Here is a 17,215-nt window from a genome sequence, read left to right on the forward strand (position 1 = left end):
TGGTGACCCTGTGGAACCCTGCAAACTAACTGATGAGATACTGTCATCATTTAGAGAAAGTGTCTCATTAAAATGACAGATATATTTATATGTTCATCGCAGTGATGAGAACGGGCGTCCACACCGATGGCCGTCTCTGATTATCATAATCAGAACCTATAGTCCATCCACCACGACTTAAACAAGACAATAGACGCACATATTTAGACTCCACCCAGTTCAGAGATTTATAATAAACTTTAATTTCAAGTTAAGATGGATGGCTGTGGAACATAGAAAACACATATTTCCGTACAAACATATGCATTCAAATATCTTTAACAGGTGGAGACCATCAGGAGTCTGGATGAGTCCGAGTGCCGAGGGTCTACGTGGTCTATGTGGTCTACCTGGTCTATGTGGTCAACCTGGTCTATGTGGTCTATGTGGTCTACGTGGTCTATGTGGTCTACCTGGGGAATGAAACGTCTCAGCTCCGTGACTGCACCACTTAGAGATGAATTATGGTCTGGTTGGAGGAAGGTCTTGGTACCACAGGTGTTCCTGGATGCTCAGCTCATTTTTAAATAAAAGTGCTTTATTTTTTCTAATAATACCAGACACAAAATAAGATCAATTTGAATTTAATAGGCCTCAAAGAAACACAAAACTATACTTTTGAAAACCCGATATATATAAATTTCACTTAAATTGCATAACATCATTCTAAGGACTGAACATTTCGTAGACTTGTCCGTGTGTGGAGAGAGAGAGAGAGACTCAGCAGGTCTACTCTTAGACCAGATCCTGGACCAGATCCTGGACCTGATCCTGGTACCAGACTCCCTTCAGTCAGCCTCTTAAAGGAGAGTAACATGTAGTTCAGTAGTAATCCGTCGTGAAGCATCCAGCCACGCAGCATCTTTCCATAACTTACATCATCAGCTGCTCAGACACTGAAATGTCAGTTACAAAAAAACAACATTTTGGGATCGGGGGCTCTCATTGGTCGCTTGCTTTGAAGGACAGATTCACGAGCGTCTAATGAATCATGACGGACTTCCTGCCCCTGAAAAAGAGGGACACGGTACATTTTCAGTACAGTAACATGAGTATGCATCTAAAACAGCAGCACAATATATCAGCAGCTTTAATAAAGGAACAACAAAATAATGTAAAATCTTACAACACGCCCATCACGATTACAGCAAATGGTGGCGAGTAAGTGAAGAGTGCATCCTCAGAAGCACGCGTGAACACCCGGGGAGAGGATCAGTTAAACCCACACCCGCAAAACAAACCGGACAATGTTTATTAGCAATATCTGAAGAGAGAGAAAGTTAGAATCTTATATCGAGTTATTTGTCATTTTATCCTTTGAAACACAAATTGCACAAGATGGACGCACGAGGAGAGAAGTCTAGAAAAGGTTTAGCACGAGCGCACTTTGTTAGACTTTTTTCTTTCTTTCTTTTTCTTCTGTTAAAAGTTCATTTATTAATGGCCTGCTTCAAAGCACTGCCGCAATACAGGGAGGGGGGGGGGGGAAAGCTACTGTCCATCACTCGCACGAGACAGTCCATTCTAGTGTCTAGTATACATGAGGGGGGGGGGGGGGGGGGCTATAGGTAGATCTCGTAGAAATCGTCCAGCTCCTCGTGAAACAAGTCCCACTCGTCCTCCGAGTCCGTGACCTCGTCGTCGGTTCCCGCCGCCAGCAGCATGAGGAGCATCTCGCTCAGCTCGAAGGTCACCAGCTCCTCGTCCTCGTTGTCGAAGGAGTCCGTGCTTTCCCGCTCGTCGAAGATGTCCCACAGCGGCGTTCGCCTCGAGCTCTGGGAGGACGAGGGCAAAAGAGCGTCATTCTCAAAAAAGATAATGAATTAAATAAATATAATCTGTTAGGACCCACGCTGCTGCTGAGGACAAGAGCATTTAAGATAGAATCATATATATATATATATAAAAACATACATATATATACACATAAAATAAATATATTTACATACATAAAAATAGATATATTTATATAAATATCTTTATATATATATATATAAAAAGATATTTGTATATATAAATATATTTATTTCCATACATCTATAAATATATATACATACATAAATATATTTATATATATATATATATAAATATATTTATTTCCATATATACATAAATATATTTATTTCCATATATATATATATATAAATATAAGAACTTTTACCCGGTTCCTGCTGTTGGATCCGGTCTGTCTTCTCTGGGGTTGAGTGTCCTCCAGCCGCCCGTCAGGAAACACGTGCTTATAGAAGCAGTTTGAGCCAAACGGACACGTTCCACGACCCTCGTCAAAGTACCGACACGCTTTAGTCCTGCAGGAGAGAAAGAGAGGGGAACAATACAAAACATGCTCAAAGTCTGTCTGGAGGATTCAGAGACCAACAGCCCGCCAGAGGAGGAACCCCCATGCACTTCTGGAAGATGGAGCTTTTCAAACGAGTTAAAGTCTACTCTGCAACCGCAGAGCTTTCCATCATCGCCACCCACACCGGACTGAAGAGATGAACTCATTGATGCGCTCTTTAAAAATACCTCCGCGTTAGAATTAGTGCTAAAGAGGCAGAACAAGCGACTGCGTCTGTTCCTTTCACTGCGTTAGTCGTTTGAAGGCTTCTCAGCCCGTTGTGAGCGTGTACCCCATGCCGTCCTTGTATTTCTGGATGAGTTTCTGCTTGTCCTCCTTTTCCTCCACCCAGTACTCGCTTGGGATGACGAAGTTGGATGTGATCCGACACTCCGGGCAAGACCTGCGAACAAGAAGAGTCAAACGGTCCTTGTGGTCACTGGGATCGGAGTTTCATGAAGAACACAACCTACCAACGCCACCGTGTTGTTATTAAGAACAAGAGAAGAGCTCAGAGGATAAAGGGTCTGAGTTGTAGAGCAACTTGCTCAGAACCTTTTCTTTCTGAGCTTAGAGAAGGATGTCTGGAATAGCGTCCGCTAGAGCTACGCCGCCTCTAGCTATATATCCTCGGTATGAACTTTGTCCATTAGTGTAATAATTGAATTGAATATTTTACAACCATTTAAAACAATGACTGCAACACAAAAACAATCTAAAAACAAATGTACACGATTTCTTAATTTACATCTTTTTTTGCAATTTTTCCATAACAAAATGTAAAAGATATTTCATGTTTGTATTAAACTATGTCCAAGCTTATTTTATATATATATACACACATACATACATATATATGTGTATATATATATATATACAGGACTGTCTCAGAAAATTAGAATATTGTGATGAAGTTCTTTATTTTCTGTAATGCAATTCAAAAAACAAAAATGTCATGCATTCTGGATTCATTACAAATCAACTGAAATATTGCAAGCCTTTTATTCTGATTTATTGCTGATTATGGCTTACAGCTTAAGAAAACTCAAATATCCTATCTCTAAATATTAGAATATCATGAAAAAGTATACTAGTAGGGTATTAAACAAATCACTTGAATTGTCTAATTAACTCGAAACACCTGCAAGGGTTTCCTGAGCCTTGACAAACACTCAGCTGTTATAAATCTTTTTTTTTAACTTGGTCTGAGGAAATATTAAAATTTTATGAGATAGGATTTTAGAGTTTTCTTAAGCTGTAAGCCATAATCAGCAATATTAAAAGAATAAAAGGCTTGCAATATTTCAGTTGATTTGTAATGAATCCAGAATGCATGACATTTTTGTTTTTTTAATTGCATTACAGAAAATAAAGAACTTTATCACAATATTCTAATTTTCTGAGACAGTCCTGTATATACACACACATATATATACACACACACACACATACATTTATTTATATATATATATGTTATGAACCCAAACACGAGGGCGTTCGTTCTTCCATGGTGGATGAAGCAAAATATAACGGCGTAAAGCCACAGCGATAAGCCCCGCCCCTCGCACGAGTGACGCGAAAAAGCCACAAAAGGTCAAGCGAGTGAAGTCGCTTCAGGTGTGTGAATGTTCCACTCCTGTATTTCAGAAATACCTTGTGGTCACATTTATCAGACACGGAAGAAAAAAATCTCACGGAAATACAGATCTGTAATAATTTAACATTCATTCACGGCGCCGCGTTTCCTTTTCCTCGTGACTCACTTGATGATTTTGCTCTCGAACTGCTTGGCACACCTCCACTTGCGGATGCACTTCAGACAGTAGCAGTGGCTGCAGTTGGAGAGGATGCCGAAGCGCCGCTCGCTCGGGTTGGCCTTCTCGAACACGACCTCCATGCACACGCCGCACATCATGTCCTTGCTGCGCTGGATGGCGAAGGAGATCTCCATGTCCTTCTCGTGGGCCTCGATGCACACCTAGGGAGAGGGGCGGGAGGACAGTTACACTTTTTGTTTTAGGACGGGACTAACATCGGAGGATTGGGCTGGCAACGTCATTTACCTTCGTTAAAGAACCATTTCTAATTATAAAGTAGCACAAGCAGCTTTTCACATGGAAAAAACGTACAAGGACGTATGACACTCCGTATAGCAGGGGAGGACATTTACATATTTTTTAGGGGCTAACTGCCTCCCCCCCCCCCCCCAACTGACTGAACTCCAGGAGCATTTAAAAATAAATTGGGGCACTTTTTGAAACTTGTGAAATAACATTTAACCTTTGTTAAAAAATAAATATACTTATTAAGGCTTTCAGGATATGAGCAACTGTCATACAAATGGCAGTAATAAGACTATTAGGCAATAATAAGACTATTAGGCAGTAATAAAACTATTAGACAGTAATAAGACTATTAGGCAGTAATAAGACTATTAGACAGTAATAAGACTATTAGACAGTAATAAGACTATTAGACAGTAATAAAACTATTAGGCAGTAATAAAACTATGAGACAGTAATAAGACTATTAGGCAATAATATGACTATTAGTAGTCTACAGATTCAAAGTGTTTTCTTAGATTTTGTGAAGAAAAATCAGAAAATCATATTAAATGTTATTCTTATTTATTGTTATACATTTTTTAAACAACTATTAACAATTATAACTTATTTCTTTGTTTTTTAAAATATAATTCAAAATAATATGTAGATTTTGCGTGTGTACCTACCTAGTACAGGCAACATAGAACGACAAAACAAAGAACAACAATTCTATAAAATTATCAGAATTATTAGAGGAAATTATGGGGCATTTTTTAAAACCTGGGAACGGGTTGGAAGTTATTTCAGGGGATCTCGTTGTCCACGTTTTGTTGCATTACATTTATTAGCCAAGGCTGGTCTTGATCAAACAATAGAGACGGATATTACGTTTAAAACACACAGGAGGATGTGTGTGTGAGTTAAACACCCCCCCTCCAGGGGGTCAGTGTCAGTGAGGACTGACAATCAATATCATGGAAGCGAATCTGTTCCATAAACACCGGAGAGGCTTTGAGAGGGGGATTAGCCTCGGGGATCAGTACCAGGAATAAAAGTGGATCAAATGCTGACCTGTTGTTGTATTCTACGGTTGACTCAGCAAAATACACACAGTCCCTTCACTCTGACATCACTCAACTCATTATCAAGTGCTCAGAACATTTAGGGAACAGCTTCTCAGTTCAAGCCAGTGCCGACTGTTAAATAGACTAATTAACCAAAAGTGACACAAGACTGGCACGTCAGCTGTCCCCAATCACAGGGGTCCTACTGATGGTGACCGATGGGTGTCCAGGACTTTAACCCTTGTGTTGCCTTAGGGTCATTTTGACCCGACTCAATATTACACCCTCCCCCCGCCTTAGGATTAATTTGACCCCATTCAATGTTTAATGTCGGTGTTCTTTCGGTAGTCAACAAACAAACATAAAGTGCCTCACACTTAAACTTGGAAAACAATATTAATTCTAATAATTTTCTGGAGGTTTTAATTGCTGGCGTCAAATTGAACCCAAAGGGTAAAATATGTTAGTAAATATAAAGGTAACAGGAGGGTGAAACATTGAATCGGGTCAAAATGACCCAAAGGCGGGGGGAGGGTGTAATATTGATTCGGGTCAAAATGACCCTCAGGCAACACAAGGGTTTAAACAAATTACCATAAGGAACATTTTGTAAAATCTCGGTGTATACACGAAAAAGTGAGAAAATGTAGTATTTAAAACTAACAATGAGAATTCCAAAGCATACATTATAATCTTAAATGAAACAAATGATGATTAAAATGTAAGAAAAATAATATAAGACTCTGGAGGTGCGTTAAAAACAAAAAGTGAGTATGAGAGCGTATGCCGTCATTTAAAAAAAAACATATTCATTATTTAAAACTCAGCGTAAATGAACGTGATTATAACACATTTCCATTAATTTTTTTCAAGGACTTTTCCAGGCCTGGAAATAAACATTTTATTACCACATGACTTTTCCAGGACCGTGTGAATGTCAATGAGCATCATTACCCCCCTCTGGTTGTTTCTGTAGCCCGTACCTTGGTGTGGGCCGAGTGCTGGGCGTTGTCGGTGGGGTGGAGCACCTGGAGGCCGCACAAGTCGCACACGTTGCCATGGAGATAGGCGCAGTTGATTCCGTAGCGGCACTCGCCGACGGCCGCGTAGGGACAGAGCTGCTTCCTCAGCTCCTTCTTGTCCGGCGACGCCTCGCCGTCCGACTCCTCGATGAGCGGGCCCAAGCCCTCGGGCGTCTCGGCTGCACGCAGGAATACAAGTTTACATTTACTTTGTGTCATAAAAATAAATAAATTAAAAAAACTCCCCGGGCTGCTTACCAGGCAATGCCTTTTTATGCAAATGAGCCCTCAATTTAACCAACCTTTCAAATTAAAGGGTACCTTTTGAGCTCGTATTCTGCCAGACAAAAATATGCTCATATTTCTGCAAAATAATTGCTGAAGTTTGAAGCTGTAGACAGAGAGTGTGTGTTTGTTTGTGTGCGTTTCTTTAAGTATACTGTACACTGTTGTTATTGGTCATAGTTTGAAGTTAAAACGTTTTAAGCTGTAGTCTGAAGACACATATTATATATATATATACTGTACCTTTAAGCAGTTAATATATTGTTCAGGTTGAAGACAAAAAAACTTGCCTTGGCAAAAAAATAAAAGACATTCAATGTCGGCAATTGTAGTTTTGTGTTTTAAATTTAAAAAATTAAAATAAAATAAATAAAATAACCTTTATATAAAATAACCTTTTATTGATGGAGAAACAAGCTGCCAGAGCACAAATGTAACGCTACATCCACTAAAATGCCTCGTGTTTGCCATCGATCGGCTCCGATCGTTATCATACGTTTCCGACAGCTTCACGCAAAGAGCCCTGTGGAGAAATATAATGTTTCTTACATCTGTATCGTCAGTTTGTCATCGTGTCAAAATCTCGAGGAAAAAGTCGTGTGAAATCTAAATATGCGTCAGCAAACGTATAGACGCACTTCTGTGGTGGTCGGGTCACAGCACCAACAGGAACACCAGCAGTCTCATCTAACTTACCCTGACAAAGTCAGAACTCTCTCTGTATTTTGAGAACACGTGGCAGTAGATGACCCCTGAACCCACATTCCTCAGAGCACCATGAGGGTCATTCACAGCCGGTGTTCAGCTGGGAGTTAAAATCAAATCCTTTTCAGGTGGTCTCGTTCCGGTCCACATCAAAGTCTGAATGAAGGTGTTCAGACGAGCGTGAATGAACTACGCCAAATGGAGACGAGCCCCAGAGGGTGTTGGAATTGCAACGAATAATAAAAGAGTACATTAACCCCAAAAGGACCAACTGTGTCTCCCAGGTTGAGGAGCATCAGACATGTGAAGGACAAAAGGCTTTTAAATGTCCAGTGAGCCCAGAAGGTCCAGTGAAACTATTATCATAGATACTTATTAAGTGTACAACTCTCGTGAAACCCAATTGGCTGCTAATAAAGAATGTGGGCGGTTGAGTCTCAATGTCACACATGAGCCAGTGTTGATTTATCACATTTATTACGATGGAGACCTTTCCATCTAGTGTTCAGGTGTGATAACCATCACACGGTTTAATGCCATCAACTCACCCCGCCCGCAGTACGGTTGTCCTGGAACAAACTCGGCAGCGTTGACCCAGTCTTGTGCCCCTGAACCAGGTGTTGGCCCACTGGGTTCTGGGTCTGACGAGCCGGCCTTCGAGACAGAGGGCAGCGGCAGCGCCTGTGATGTTGGCAACTCCTCCTCAGTCTTCTCTGGTTTACAGTGTTCAAACCTGAGGAGGTACAAAGGACCAAGAGAGTCACAGTTCAAAGGATTTTACTGCCCAACAGCATGCATATATTAATTAATAAATAATAATAAAAAATGAAATGCATATATAGTTATCTAGATATATATATTAAATTAAAATGTAATATATAGAACAAAATCATAATACAAGAAATATATATATTTTCATCTATATATATATAACAAATAGATATATGTATATATATAGAATTAAACACAATATATATATATTAAGAAATTTAAAAAAAATCATATACATTTATATATATAAATTATATATAATAAAAAATATACATATTTAAAAAATATTTATATATACAGGACTGTCTCAGAAAATTAGAATATTGTGATAAAGTTATTTATTTTCTGTAATGCAATTAAAAAAACAAAAATGTCATGCATTCTGGATTCATTACAAATCAACTGAAATATTGCAAGCCTTTTATTCTTTTAATATGGCTGATTATGGCTTACAGCTTAAGAAAACTCTAAAATCCTATCTCATAAAATTTGAATATTTCCTCAGACCAAGTAAAAAAAAAGATTTATAACAGCAAAACAAAATCAAACATTTGAAAATGTGTTTCCAGGTGTTTCGAGTTAATTAGACGATTCAAGTGATTTGTTTAATACCCTACTAGTATACTTTTTCATGATATTCTAATATTTAGAGATAGGATATTTGAGTTTTCTTAAGCTGTAAGCCATAATCAGCAATATTAAAAGAATAAAAGGCTTGCAATATTTCAGTTGATTTGTAATGAATCCAGAATGCATGACATTTTTGTTTTTTTAATTGCATTACAGAAAATAAAGAACTTTATCACAATATTCTAATTTTCTGAGACAGTCCTGTATATATACACACATTCATACACATAAAATAAATATATATTTATCTATATATATTAAACAAATATATATATTTTTGTATCTATATAAAATAAATATCATTTTAAAAATATATATATTTGTTTATCTATATATAAAACAAATATAATTAACCCTTGTGTTGCCTTAGGGTCATTTTGACCCGAATCAATATTACACCCTCCCCCCGCCTTTGGGTCATTTTGACCCGATTCAATGTTTCACCCTCCTGTTACCTTTATATTTACTAACATATTTTACCCTTTGGGTTCAATTTGACGCCAGCAATTAAAACCTCCAGAAAATTATTAGAATTAATATTGTTTTCCAAGTTTAAGTGTGAGGCACTTTATGTTTGTTTGTTGACTACCGAAAGAACACCGACATTAAACATTGAATGGGGTCAAATTAATCCTAAGGCGGGGGGAGGGTGTAATATTGAGTCGGGTCAAAATGACCCTCAGGCAACACAAGGGTTAAAAATATATATAATTTTAAAATATATATATAGAACTGAAAATTAACTAATGGAAATCAGACTTTGTTTTTGAATTGTAGTTCAAAACAATCATAAAAATCTGAATGAAATTCTGCACAGATGCAAGGCCCCCTGTGCCAGATGCAGCAAAGGCCCCTCCTCCAGTTCTGCTCTGTAAACATAGAGCTGATGGCCAAAAAGCTCCAGTTGCGTCTCTCTCCCAGAAGCTTTGTGGCTTCTCAATATGCATTTTGGCAAATTCCAATGTGGCTTTGGACAGCGGTTTCCTCCTCGCTCGTCTTTAATGAAGTCCACTTTGGCTCAAACGGCGACGGCTGGTGAGATCTGACACTGATGTACCTTGACCTTGGCGTTCACCTCTAATCCCTTTGGCTACCATTCGTATTGTCCATCTCTTGAATTTGTCATCAATGTTCCTCTTGCGTCCCGGGAGGTTAACCGTCTGAAACATATCTGGAGCCGTCGACAGGGGAACATCAAGCTGCCTGGCAACAGGCCAAAATGACACGTTTGACTATTGCCTCAAGTCAGCGTTCGTGGGATTGCCTCTGGACCGGTTTGTTTAACTTGCTGCCGCCTCAGATTTAGCCAGCTGTGTGTGGACACTAGCAGTGAATGTGAGAGTGGGAACTAATAAGCCATTATAAACCACAACAACCACCTGAAATGAATAGCTGCCTTTGTGCACAGCGGACGTGATTCTGTTTGGAGTGGAGCAACGGCATAAACGGGAAGATCAGGAGGGCTGATGAGAGGCATTAGGGGTCCAGTGGGGTTCTGGGAAAAAGTCTTCTCCAGCCGATCCTCATGTCTACAAGGGGTTAATCTGCCCAGCAACAGGGCAGTCAGAGTTTTTTACAGCCACATTGACACACGTGCCTGCGCAGACAGATATCTGTCGCCCCAGATGCATCGGAATTATTTATAAATCAACTGTATAAAAAACATTCGTGTCGGGCAAGAAACTTGTACAGATGTTTTCAAAATCGTATAAAATATATATTTTATAATACGCAATTAAAACTACCAATATTTCCAAATTAAAGCAAGTATTTTAGATATAATTTAGATCATTAATCTCCTAATAATTTGAATGACTCGCCAACGGCAACGTAGCTCATCGTGGGCCAGGACAGCCGGTGCACATGCACATCCATACAGAAGGAACACCTGCTCACCCATGATGGTGAGCTCTATCATAACATTGTTAACCAGTCTGTTCCCAGACAGCCACTGGGAGCGCTGGATAATTGGGGTGGGGGGGCTGCTGGAGCTACGCATACGTCACTGACAGAGGAGGGTGCTGCAGCAGAATGGACCCGAGAGCCCCAGCGACAGCACGGGGGATGGGTGGGTGGGTGGGGGGGGGGGGCATTATGCAATTGCAATGCAGTCTGTCTGGCCCTGGGTGTTGCAGAAGAGAGAGAGAGAGTGAGGAGACAGAAGAGAGCGAGAGGGCTAGACAGAGCCCATCACAATAGACAGCAGCGCCCTGGGAGTTCAGCCATAACAAACCCCCCACAGTGAGAGCTTTTCTCTGGACTCTTAGAGAGCCCCCCCCCCCCCAACGGGGCCACAGACATTTAGAGGACACCTCACTGCATCTCCATCACAAGAGTGGAGGAATGTGCCTAATCAACACAACAACAGCTCGGTGCTTCCGACAACAAGCAGAGTATTAAAAGAAAATGATCAAGTGTGTGAATAGCTGAATAACTAATGCCCCCCCGCTGCTGCTGGTTATCAGACAGACATGGAACAGACACCGCCTGCTGCCGCCTGGGTTTATTCAAAGTTAAGATGCGTTGGAAACAAAATGAAACTCTGGATCACGTAACCGTAAAAAGATTAATGGATTCAACGTACCGCCCTTTAAAAAAACCCGTTATGCTCTTCGATAAAAAGTTGAATGCGTGTATTTAAAACAGTAATTTTTTTTTTTTTTTTTATGCAGAAATGATTGTGATAAATCAGGAGGCTAATTTTCAAACAGTATCCTGTAGCCAACCTCATGCTTAATGATTTGTATTCATCCCAATGGGATAGACTATGTCCAAGTCTTTACAACTCATTTTCATCAATTAGCCAATCAATAATAATTAATAAATACTAATTTTGATAAATGTGTAACAAAGCAGTTATTGGTTATAAGATGGACAAGTCAACGCCAAAATGTCACCGGCTCAAATGGGAATATGTGCTGGTTCTCCAAGTTCTCTCGCATAGTAAACTGACCACGATTGGGTTTTTGGACTTAATCAGGAAATTATAAATATTTTAAAATCAGGATCTTGAAAATTGTGCGTGGTTTATTATGAATTAGTTTTATAAACAAAACAAGTAATGATTAAAACACCTGTACACGCAGGATTTTGAGAAAACACAACAGAATAATTTTCAAAATAATCTTCCCAAATACAATCGGCTGAGTCCCTAATGCCCTGTGTTGTCCTTTTCATCTCAATAAAGACCGGGAGCAGGAGTGTCCAACATACACGACCACCACACTCTCCCACACAATTTTTATATACAAGACATTTCTTTCCTGCAGAGCAATTCTGAAATGTCACAGCCGAGTGACTCCGACACAGGTGTCTGCTCCACTAGAGGAGCATCCTACAACACACTGACAGCAAAGCAAAGGCCACTTATAGAAAGGAAGTTATGATGGAGATTAACAGACAACCAGAAGTACTCGTTACCTTCGCATTGAAAATGCGGAAGGTTATGCTTTGATCGCCGTGTATTTATTTATTTATTTGTATGCGTGTTACTCTCATAACTCAAAAAGTATTAAACCGAATCGCATGAAATTTGGTGGGATGATTGGGTATTATCCGGGGATCGATCGGGTCAAAGGTCAAGGTCATGAAAAGGTCAAAATCTTCTTTTTACCATAGCGCGGTCAATTTCTATTCAATTGGCATGCAACTAATGCCAAAATGTTCATAATTCAATGCCCAATCTTGTGATATGCGAAGGTATGCGCTCTACCGAGTGCCCGTTCTAGTTTTAAGCTGTGGCAGCTGACTTTGGACATGTACACACATGAGCCAAACCTTATTAAATTGCACCCACAAAGGAATAATGTAATTTTAGATTGTGACTTTACCTGCAACGATCTCCAAACACACAGTTTCCCTTCTGAAAGAACTTGCAAGTCATAGCTGCGGGTTGGCTGTTGGTCAGATCGTGGGAATATCGACAGTGATCTCCTTCTTTGCATAGACCGTGCATGAAATACCTGGAAATACAAAACAGTAAGTCAAGTAAATAAAACTTAAACACGAGACCACCGTGTCGTCCATCCCTTTCATATCGGCAACGCATTCAAGCTCCACCAAACAATCGGACTCATAACGTTCGCTTATGCTTATATGTGGCAGGTGTTATTAATATGAAGGTATAAGTGCATTTAAACTCACCAACCAGCTACGTCGACTTGTTTTAAAAGTCAAAGACTGACATAACTGCTCAACATTAATATTAGGTGGTGTATAACTCTCTTGTAGGACAGTTGTTTTGACATGTCCAATAGTATAGCCTGGCATTGAACGCTCGCCGAGTTAACCGTTGTGTCTCGCGCGCTGGCCGTTGAGCCCCACAGCCGCGGGTCTGCCCGGGGACCATAAGACGGAGAGCACCACACAGGCGCGCCGCGGCTAGCGAGCAGCAGCCTCGGATGACGCCGTTGTCAGTCGCCGCTTAACAGCTATTTTCGGATCGAACGACAGACGCTGTGATTATCTTCGATATCGGAATAGTCCTTTTTCTTGTCTCACCTGCAGGTTACGTGTTTGGTCCAACCTACTGTTACTGGTGAAGCCGCCGTAGACGCTGCTGCTGCCTCCGCCATTGCTGTTTATGTTGAGAAACTACAGCCGGATGTTCCGGTAAGCTCCGCTCCCGCTCGGCTTCTTTCGTATATGTACGGTTCGAGTCGGAATTCACCGAACACCTAGATCCAGGTATTGTCCACTAGGGGGCAGCAGTGTGCGACAACATCAGTATACTGTTGTTGACTTATTACTGCAATATATTCTTCCCGGATTTGGAACATTTAAACACAATTTCAAAGATTTTCTCAACATAATTTGGTTAAACTATAAATGTCATCAAACTGTGCACGGTTTTTGCCATTAGATTCTCGCTGGACATATTGGTCTTGATAGAGAATGTTTCCACCCAGTGGAGATATAATTTCTACAATTGTAAAACTCTACAAAGAGAGTAATTCAGAAAATGCAAACTGTAATATGTCATATTCAGTGAGCCAGAAAATAACAGTTTGAGGCATTGTTCTGTGCCTTTGTTTCTGATTAGGAGAGAGAAGTACAGAAACTCGTGATTAGCAAAGCATCCTTGGTGTTTGCTTTCTTCATGCCAATATACCACCAGTATGTCACAGTGAATAAATATGCTTCAATACATATATACGCAATCATTTATTATTTAATAATGTCTGATTACATTCATACTGCAATAATAATAATAAAAACATTTATTAATAACAATAATAATAATAATTTAGACTTCTATAGCGCTTTTCTAGGTCCATAAAGACGCTTAATAAAACTATCTTGCTGAAGCAAACATGTTGGTATCTGAAACGTGTGTTTCCAAGAAATTATTTCATGCAATAAAACAATAGAAAAATCGTAGTGAATCGGAATGCGTTGCTCATACAAAGAGTTTGACGAGGTGAAAGATACATAACAATAACTATATAGAATAAAAAAATAACATCACAGCAACAATAAACATCAAGACTACTTTTATACTTCAAGTAAATCCACTGGAGTCGTTATCCTGATGTTTATGAGCTCATCTCTGGTGAAAGAGCTCCAGGTATCACAGCAGGAAACTGAATTTCCAACAAAAACAACACAAAACCAACGCGCACCAACACACACAGTCAGCCATCCTGGAGATTGTTTTTTGGACAAGGAAATCAGTGCGATGATAACATCCAGGGCTGGCTATAACACATTCTGGAATTACGTTTCACATCGAAGAATAGGGGTGATAACTGTGTATTTATTAGTATTACTACAGTGATGATAACTGTGTCTTTATTAGTATTAATATAGTGATGATAACTGTGTCTTTATTAGTATTAGTACAGTGATGATAACTATCTTTATTAGTATTAGTACAGTGATGGTAACATTGTCTTTATTAGTATTAATATAGTGATGATAACTGTGTCTTTATTAGTATTTATACAGTGATGATAACTATCTTTATTAGTATTAGTACAGTGATGGTAACATGGTCTCTTTCAGTATTAATACAGTGATGATAACTGTGTATTTATTAGTATTACTACAGTGATGATAACTGTGTCTTTATTAGTATTAATATAGTGATGATAACTGTGTCTTTATTAGTATTAGTACAGTGATGATAACTATCTTTATTAGTATTAGTACAGTGATGGTAACATTGTCTTTATTAGTATTAATATAGTGATGATAACTGTGTCTTTATTAGTATTTATACAGTGATGATAACTATCTTTATTAGTATTAGTACAGTGATGGTAACATTGTCTCTTTCAGTATTAATACAGTGATGATAACTGTGTCTTTATTAGTATTAATATAGTGATGATAACTATCTTTCTTAGTATTAATACAGTGATGATAACTGTGTCTTTATTAGTATTTATACCGTGATGATAGCTGTGTCTTTATTAGTATTAATACAATTATCATCACTGTACTATTAAAGATAGTAATTATCGGCCACAGTCATCAGAAACCGATGTTGCTTCATGTGACGCTTTCTAGGAAAGGACGTCTCATTTCTCTTAAACATATTTCCTTGTTTCCTCTCTCCTCCACGCGCAGCTGGGTTCCTTTAAAAAAAAATCTTTAAAAAAACAACCTATGCCACTCAGAGGTTATCACTGCACTGAATGACACTATTTGACCAACATTATATCTTCTCCTCTTGGCCCATTGACCTCTTCTGTGCCATTCAATGCAGGATTTAAGTGTGAGAAATCAATCAACGAGGTATGCTATACTGCCATCTAGTGGTAGAAAGGTAAACCCTTTACTCTGCGTCTCGGCAGTTTTGGGGGTTTCCAATTGTTCATAGATTGGTTCAATCAGAAAGAGTTTGATTTTGCATTTATTCCATGGTCATAGTGATATTTTATGCTCATTTGGATTCTATCACTGAGATACAGATGAACTATTTTAGTGTCAAATATACCATTCAATGGAAAAAAAATACAATAATAATATATATTAAGCCTAAGAATAGAGAGATGTCAGTAGTTATTTCATGTATTTCGAATTCGCTCCTTCACACTCTCGCTCACAGGAAAACGTTTCTAAGTTTCTTTTAATTTGCCTCAAGTAAAACTAAATGTAATTTGAAGGGGGAGAAAACATACAAACCAGAACGCACATATGTGGCATGTTAAAGTTATAAATAACGTGTCTATTTGAGAAACAATAGTTACATTTAATGACGTAAAAATATAAAATAAAAACCCATTAATGCCAAATTATTTTGTACATTTCTCAGAGCGTTACTACCGATGTATTTCCGGTGCACTGACGACGTTTCCGGTTGGGTGAAACGCAGAGCTTTCGCTACATCCGGGTTTTTAAATGGGTTACCGAACCAACTGTCGCCGGGTGACCGTCAAGTTATCTGGGTCAACGGGCTTCTGCTTTACGACCGGTCTCGTGCAAAGTTCTCAAATTACACTATGCGTGTGAGAGACAAAGATCGTCAATAGTAGACGTATCACTTAGATTTGTTTTTACTGGGGGAAATGAGGACGCCATTGAAATACTCTTCAACTACATTGAGTAGCCTACTTTTTACTTTAGTCGTTGTGATTGATGTTGTGTTTGATAAATGCATGAGGATGGAAACCTTTTTGACTAAAATGTTCAAAGTAGGCTATTTTTTACATTGCCAGGGCACATAATAAAGTTTGAAAGTTAACATGTTTGTTCTATATTGGGATTATTGTAATGTCAACATTATAGCATGACACTATGTTAAATATATGTGTATAAAACGCAGAAAGATTGTTACTGGCTACCCTTAATGGCCCCATTATCAGACTTAAAAGTACTATTGTAGACTTGACATCCTGAATGAAGGAACAATCTTGACTGGTTTGAATAGTTTTGTACTGTGGAACGACCATATTATCCAGAGTATGTTCATGTTTAAGAGCATGTATTGATTAATTATATTATTCTATATAATCTCATATATTTATTATAATACATTTCCTCATAGAAAATGTGTGTGATTGTGACGATCATATACTAGGAAATAATGACGGAGTGAGACCTCCTCCCTTTCGCAGCTGTGTTTGGTGTGGGGGAGAACTAGCAAAGTCGGATCGGTGATGCGCGCGCAACACAGCGGCAGAATCAATCTCTCACGGTATCATTCCAGTGATTCCAGTTAGACTAGCCCTTCTTAAATGTGTCATTAAATTATTAATTTAATGACACATTAGGATTTACGATCTTTCGTGATGGGAGACCATTTCGTCAAAAATACAAAGCAGTCACATGTGTATGTTTATGTTTTATAAAAGGCTAAAAAAATATGCACGA

At 38.9% G+C, this 17,215-nt stretch overlaps 1 protein-coding gene across 3 annotated transcripts; it reads right to left on the minus strand.

Annotated features, from left to right (window-relative positions):
* Positions 1–607: 607 nt before the first annotated feature.
* On the minus strand, positions 608–13,497 carry mkrn1 (makorin, ring finger protein, 1). Of its 3 annotated transcripts, XR_008832977.1 has the most exons (9): positions 13,400–13,497; positions 12,730–12,861; positions 8,047–8,231; positions 6,470–6,687; positions 4,141–4,355; positions 2,670–2,780; positions 2,201–2,345; positions 917–1,814; positions 608–838 (listed from the first exon to the last, which is right to left on the minus strand). XR_008832977.1 is itself a non-coding variant. In XM_056424450.1 (8 exons), exons 1-8 carry the CDS (start codon positions 13,471–13,473, stop codon positions 1,602–1,604), a joined length of 1,293 nt encoding a protein of 430 aa, XP_056280425.1. In that variant the 5' UTR covers positions 13,474–13,497; the 3' UTR covers positions 608–1,601. The 3 variants fall into 3 exon arrangements, 2 of the variants coding, with proteins under 2 accessions (XP_056280425.1, XP_056280426.1); XM_056424450.1 differs by having other exon boundaries at positions 608–1,814; XM_056424451.1 differs by lacking the exon at positions 2,670–2,780 and having other exon boundaries at positions 608–1,814; positions 4,174–4,355.
* Positions 13,498–17,215: the final 3,718 nt, after the last annotated feature.

This window comes from Pseudoliparis swirei, chromosome 10 (genome assembly GCF_029220125.1).
Source record: "Pseudoliparis swirei isolate HS2019 ecotype Mariana Trench chromosome 10, NWPU_hadal_v1, whole genome shotgun sequence".
Taxonomy (NCBI): domain Eukaryota; kingdom Metazoa; phylum Chordata; class Actinopteri; order Perciformes; family Liparidae; genus Pseudoliparis; species Pseudoliparis swirei.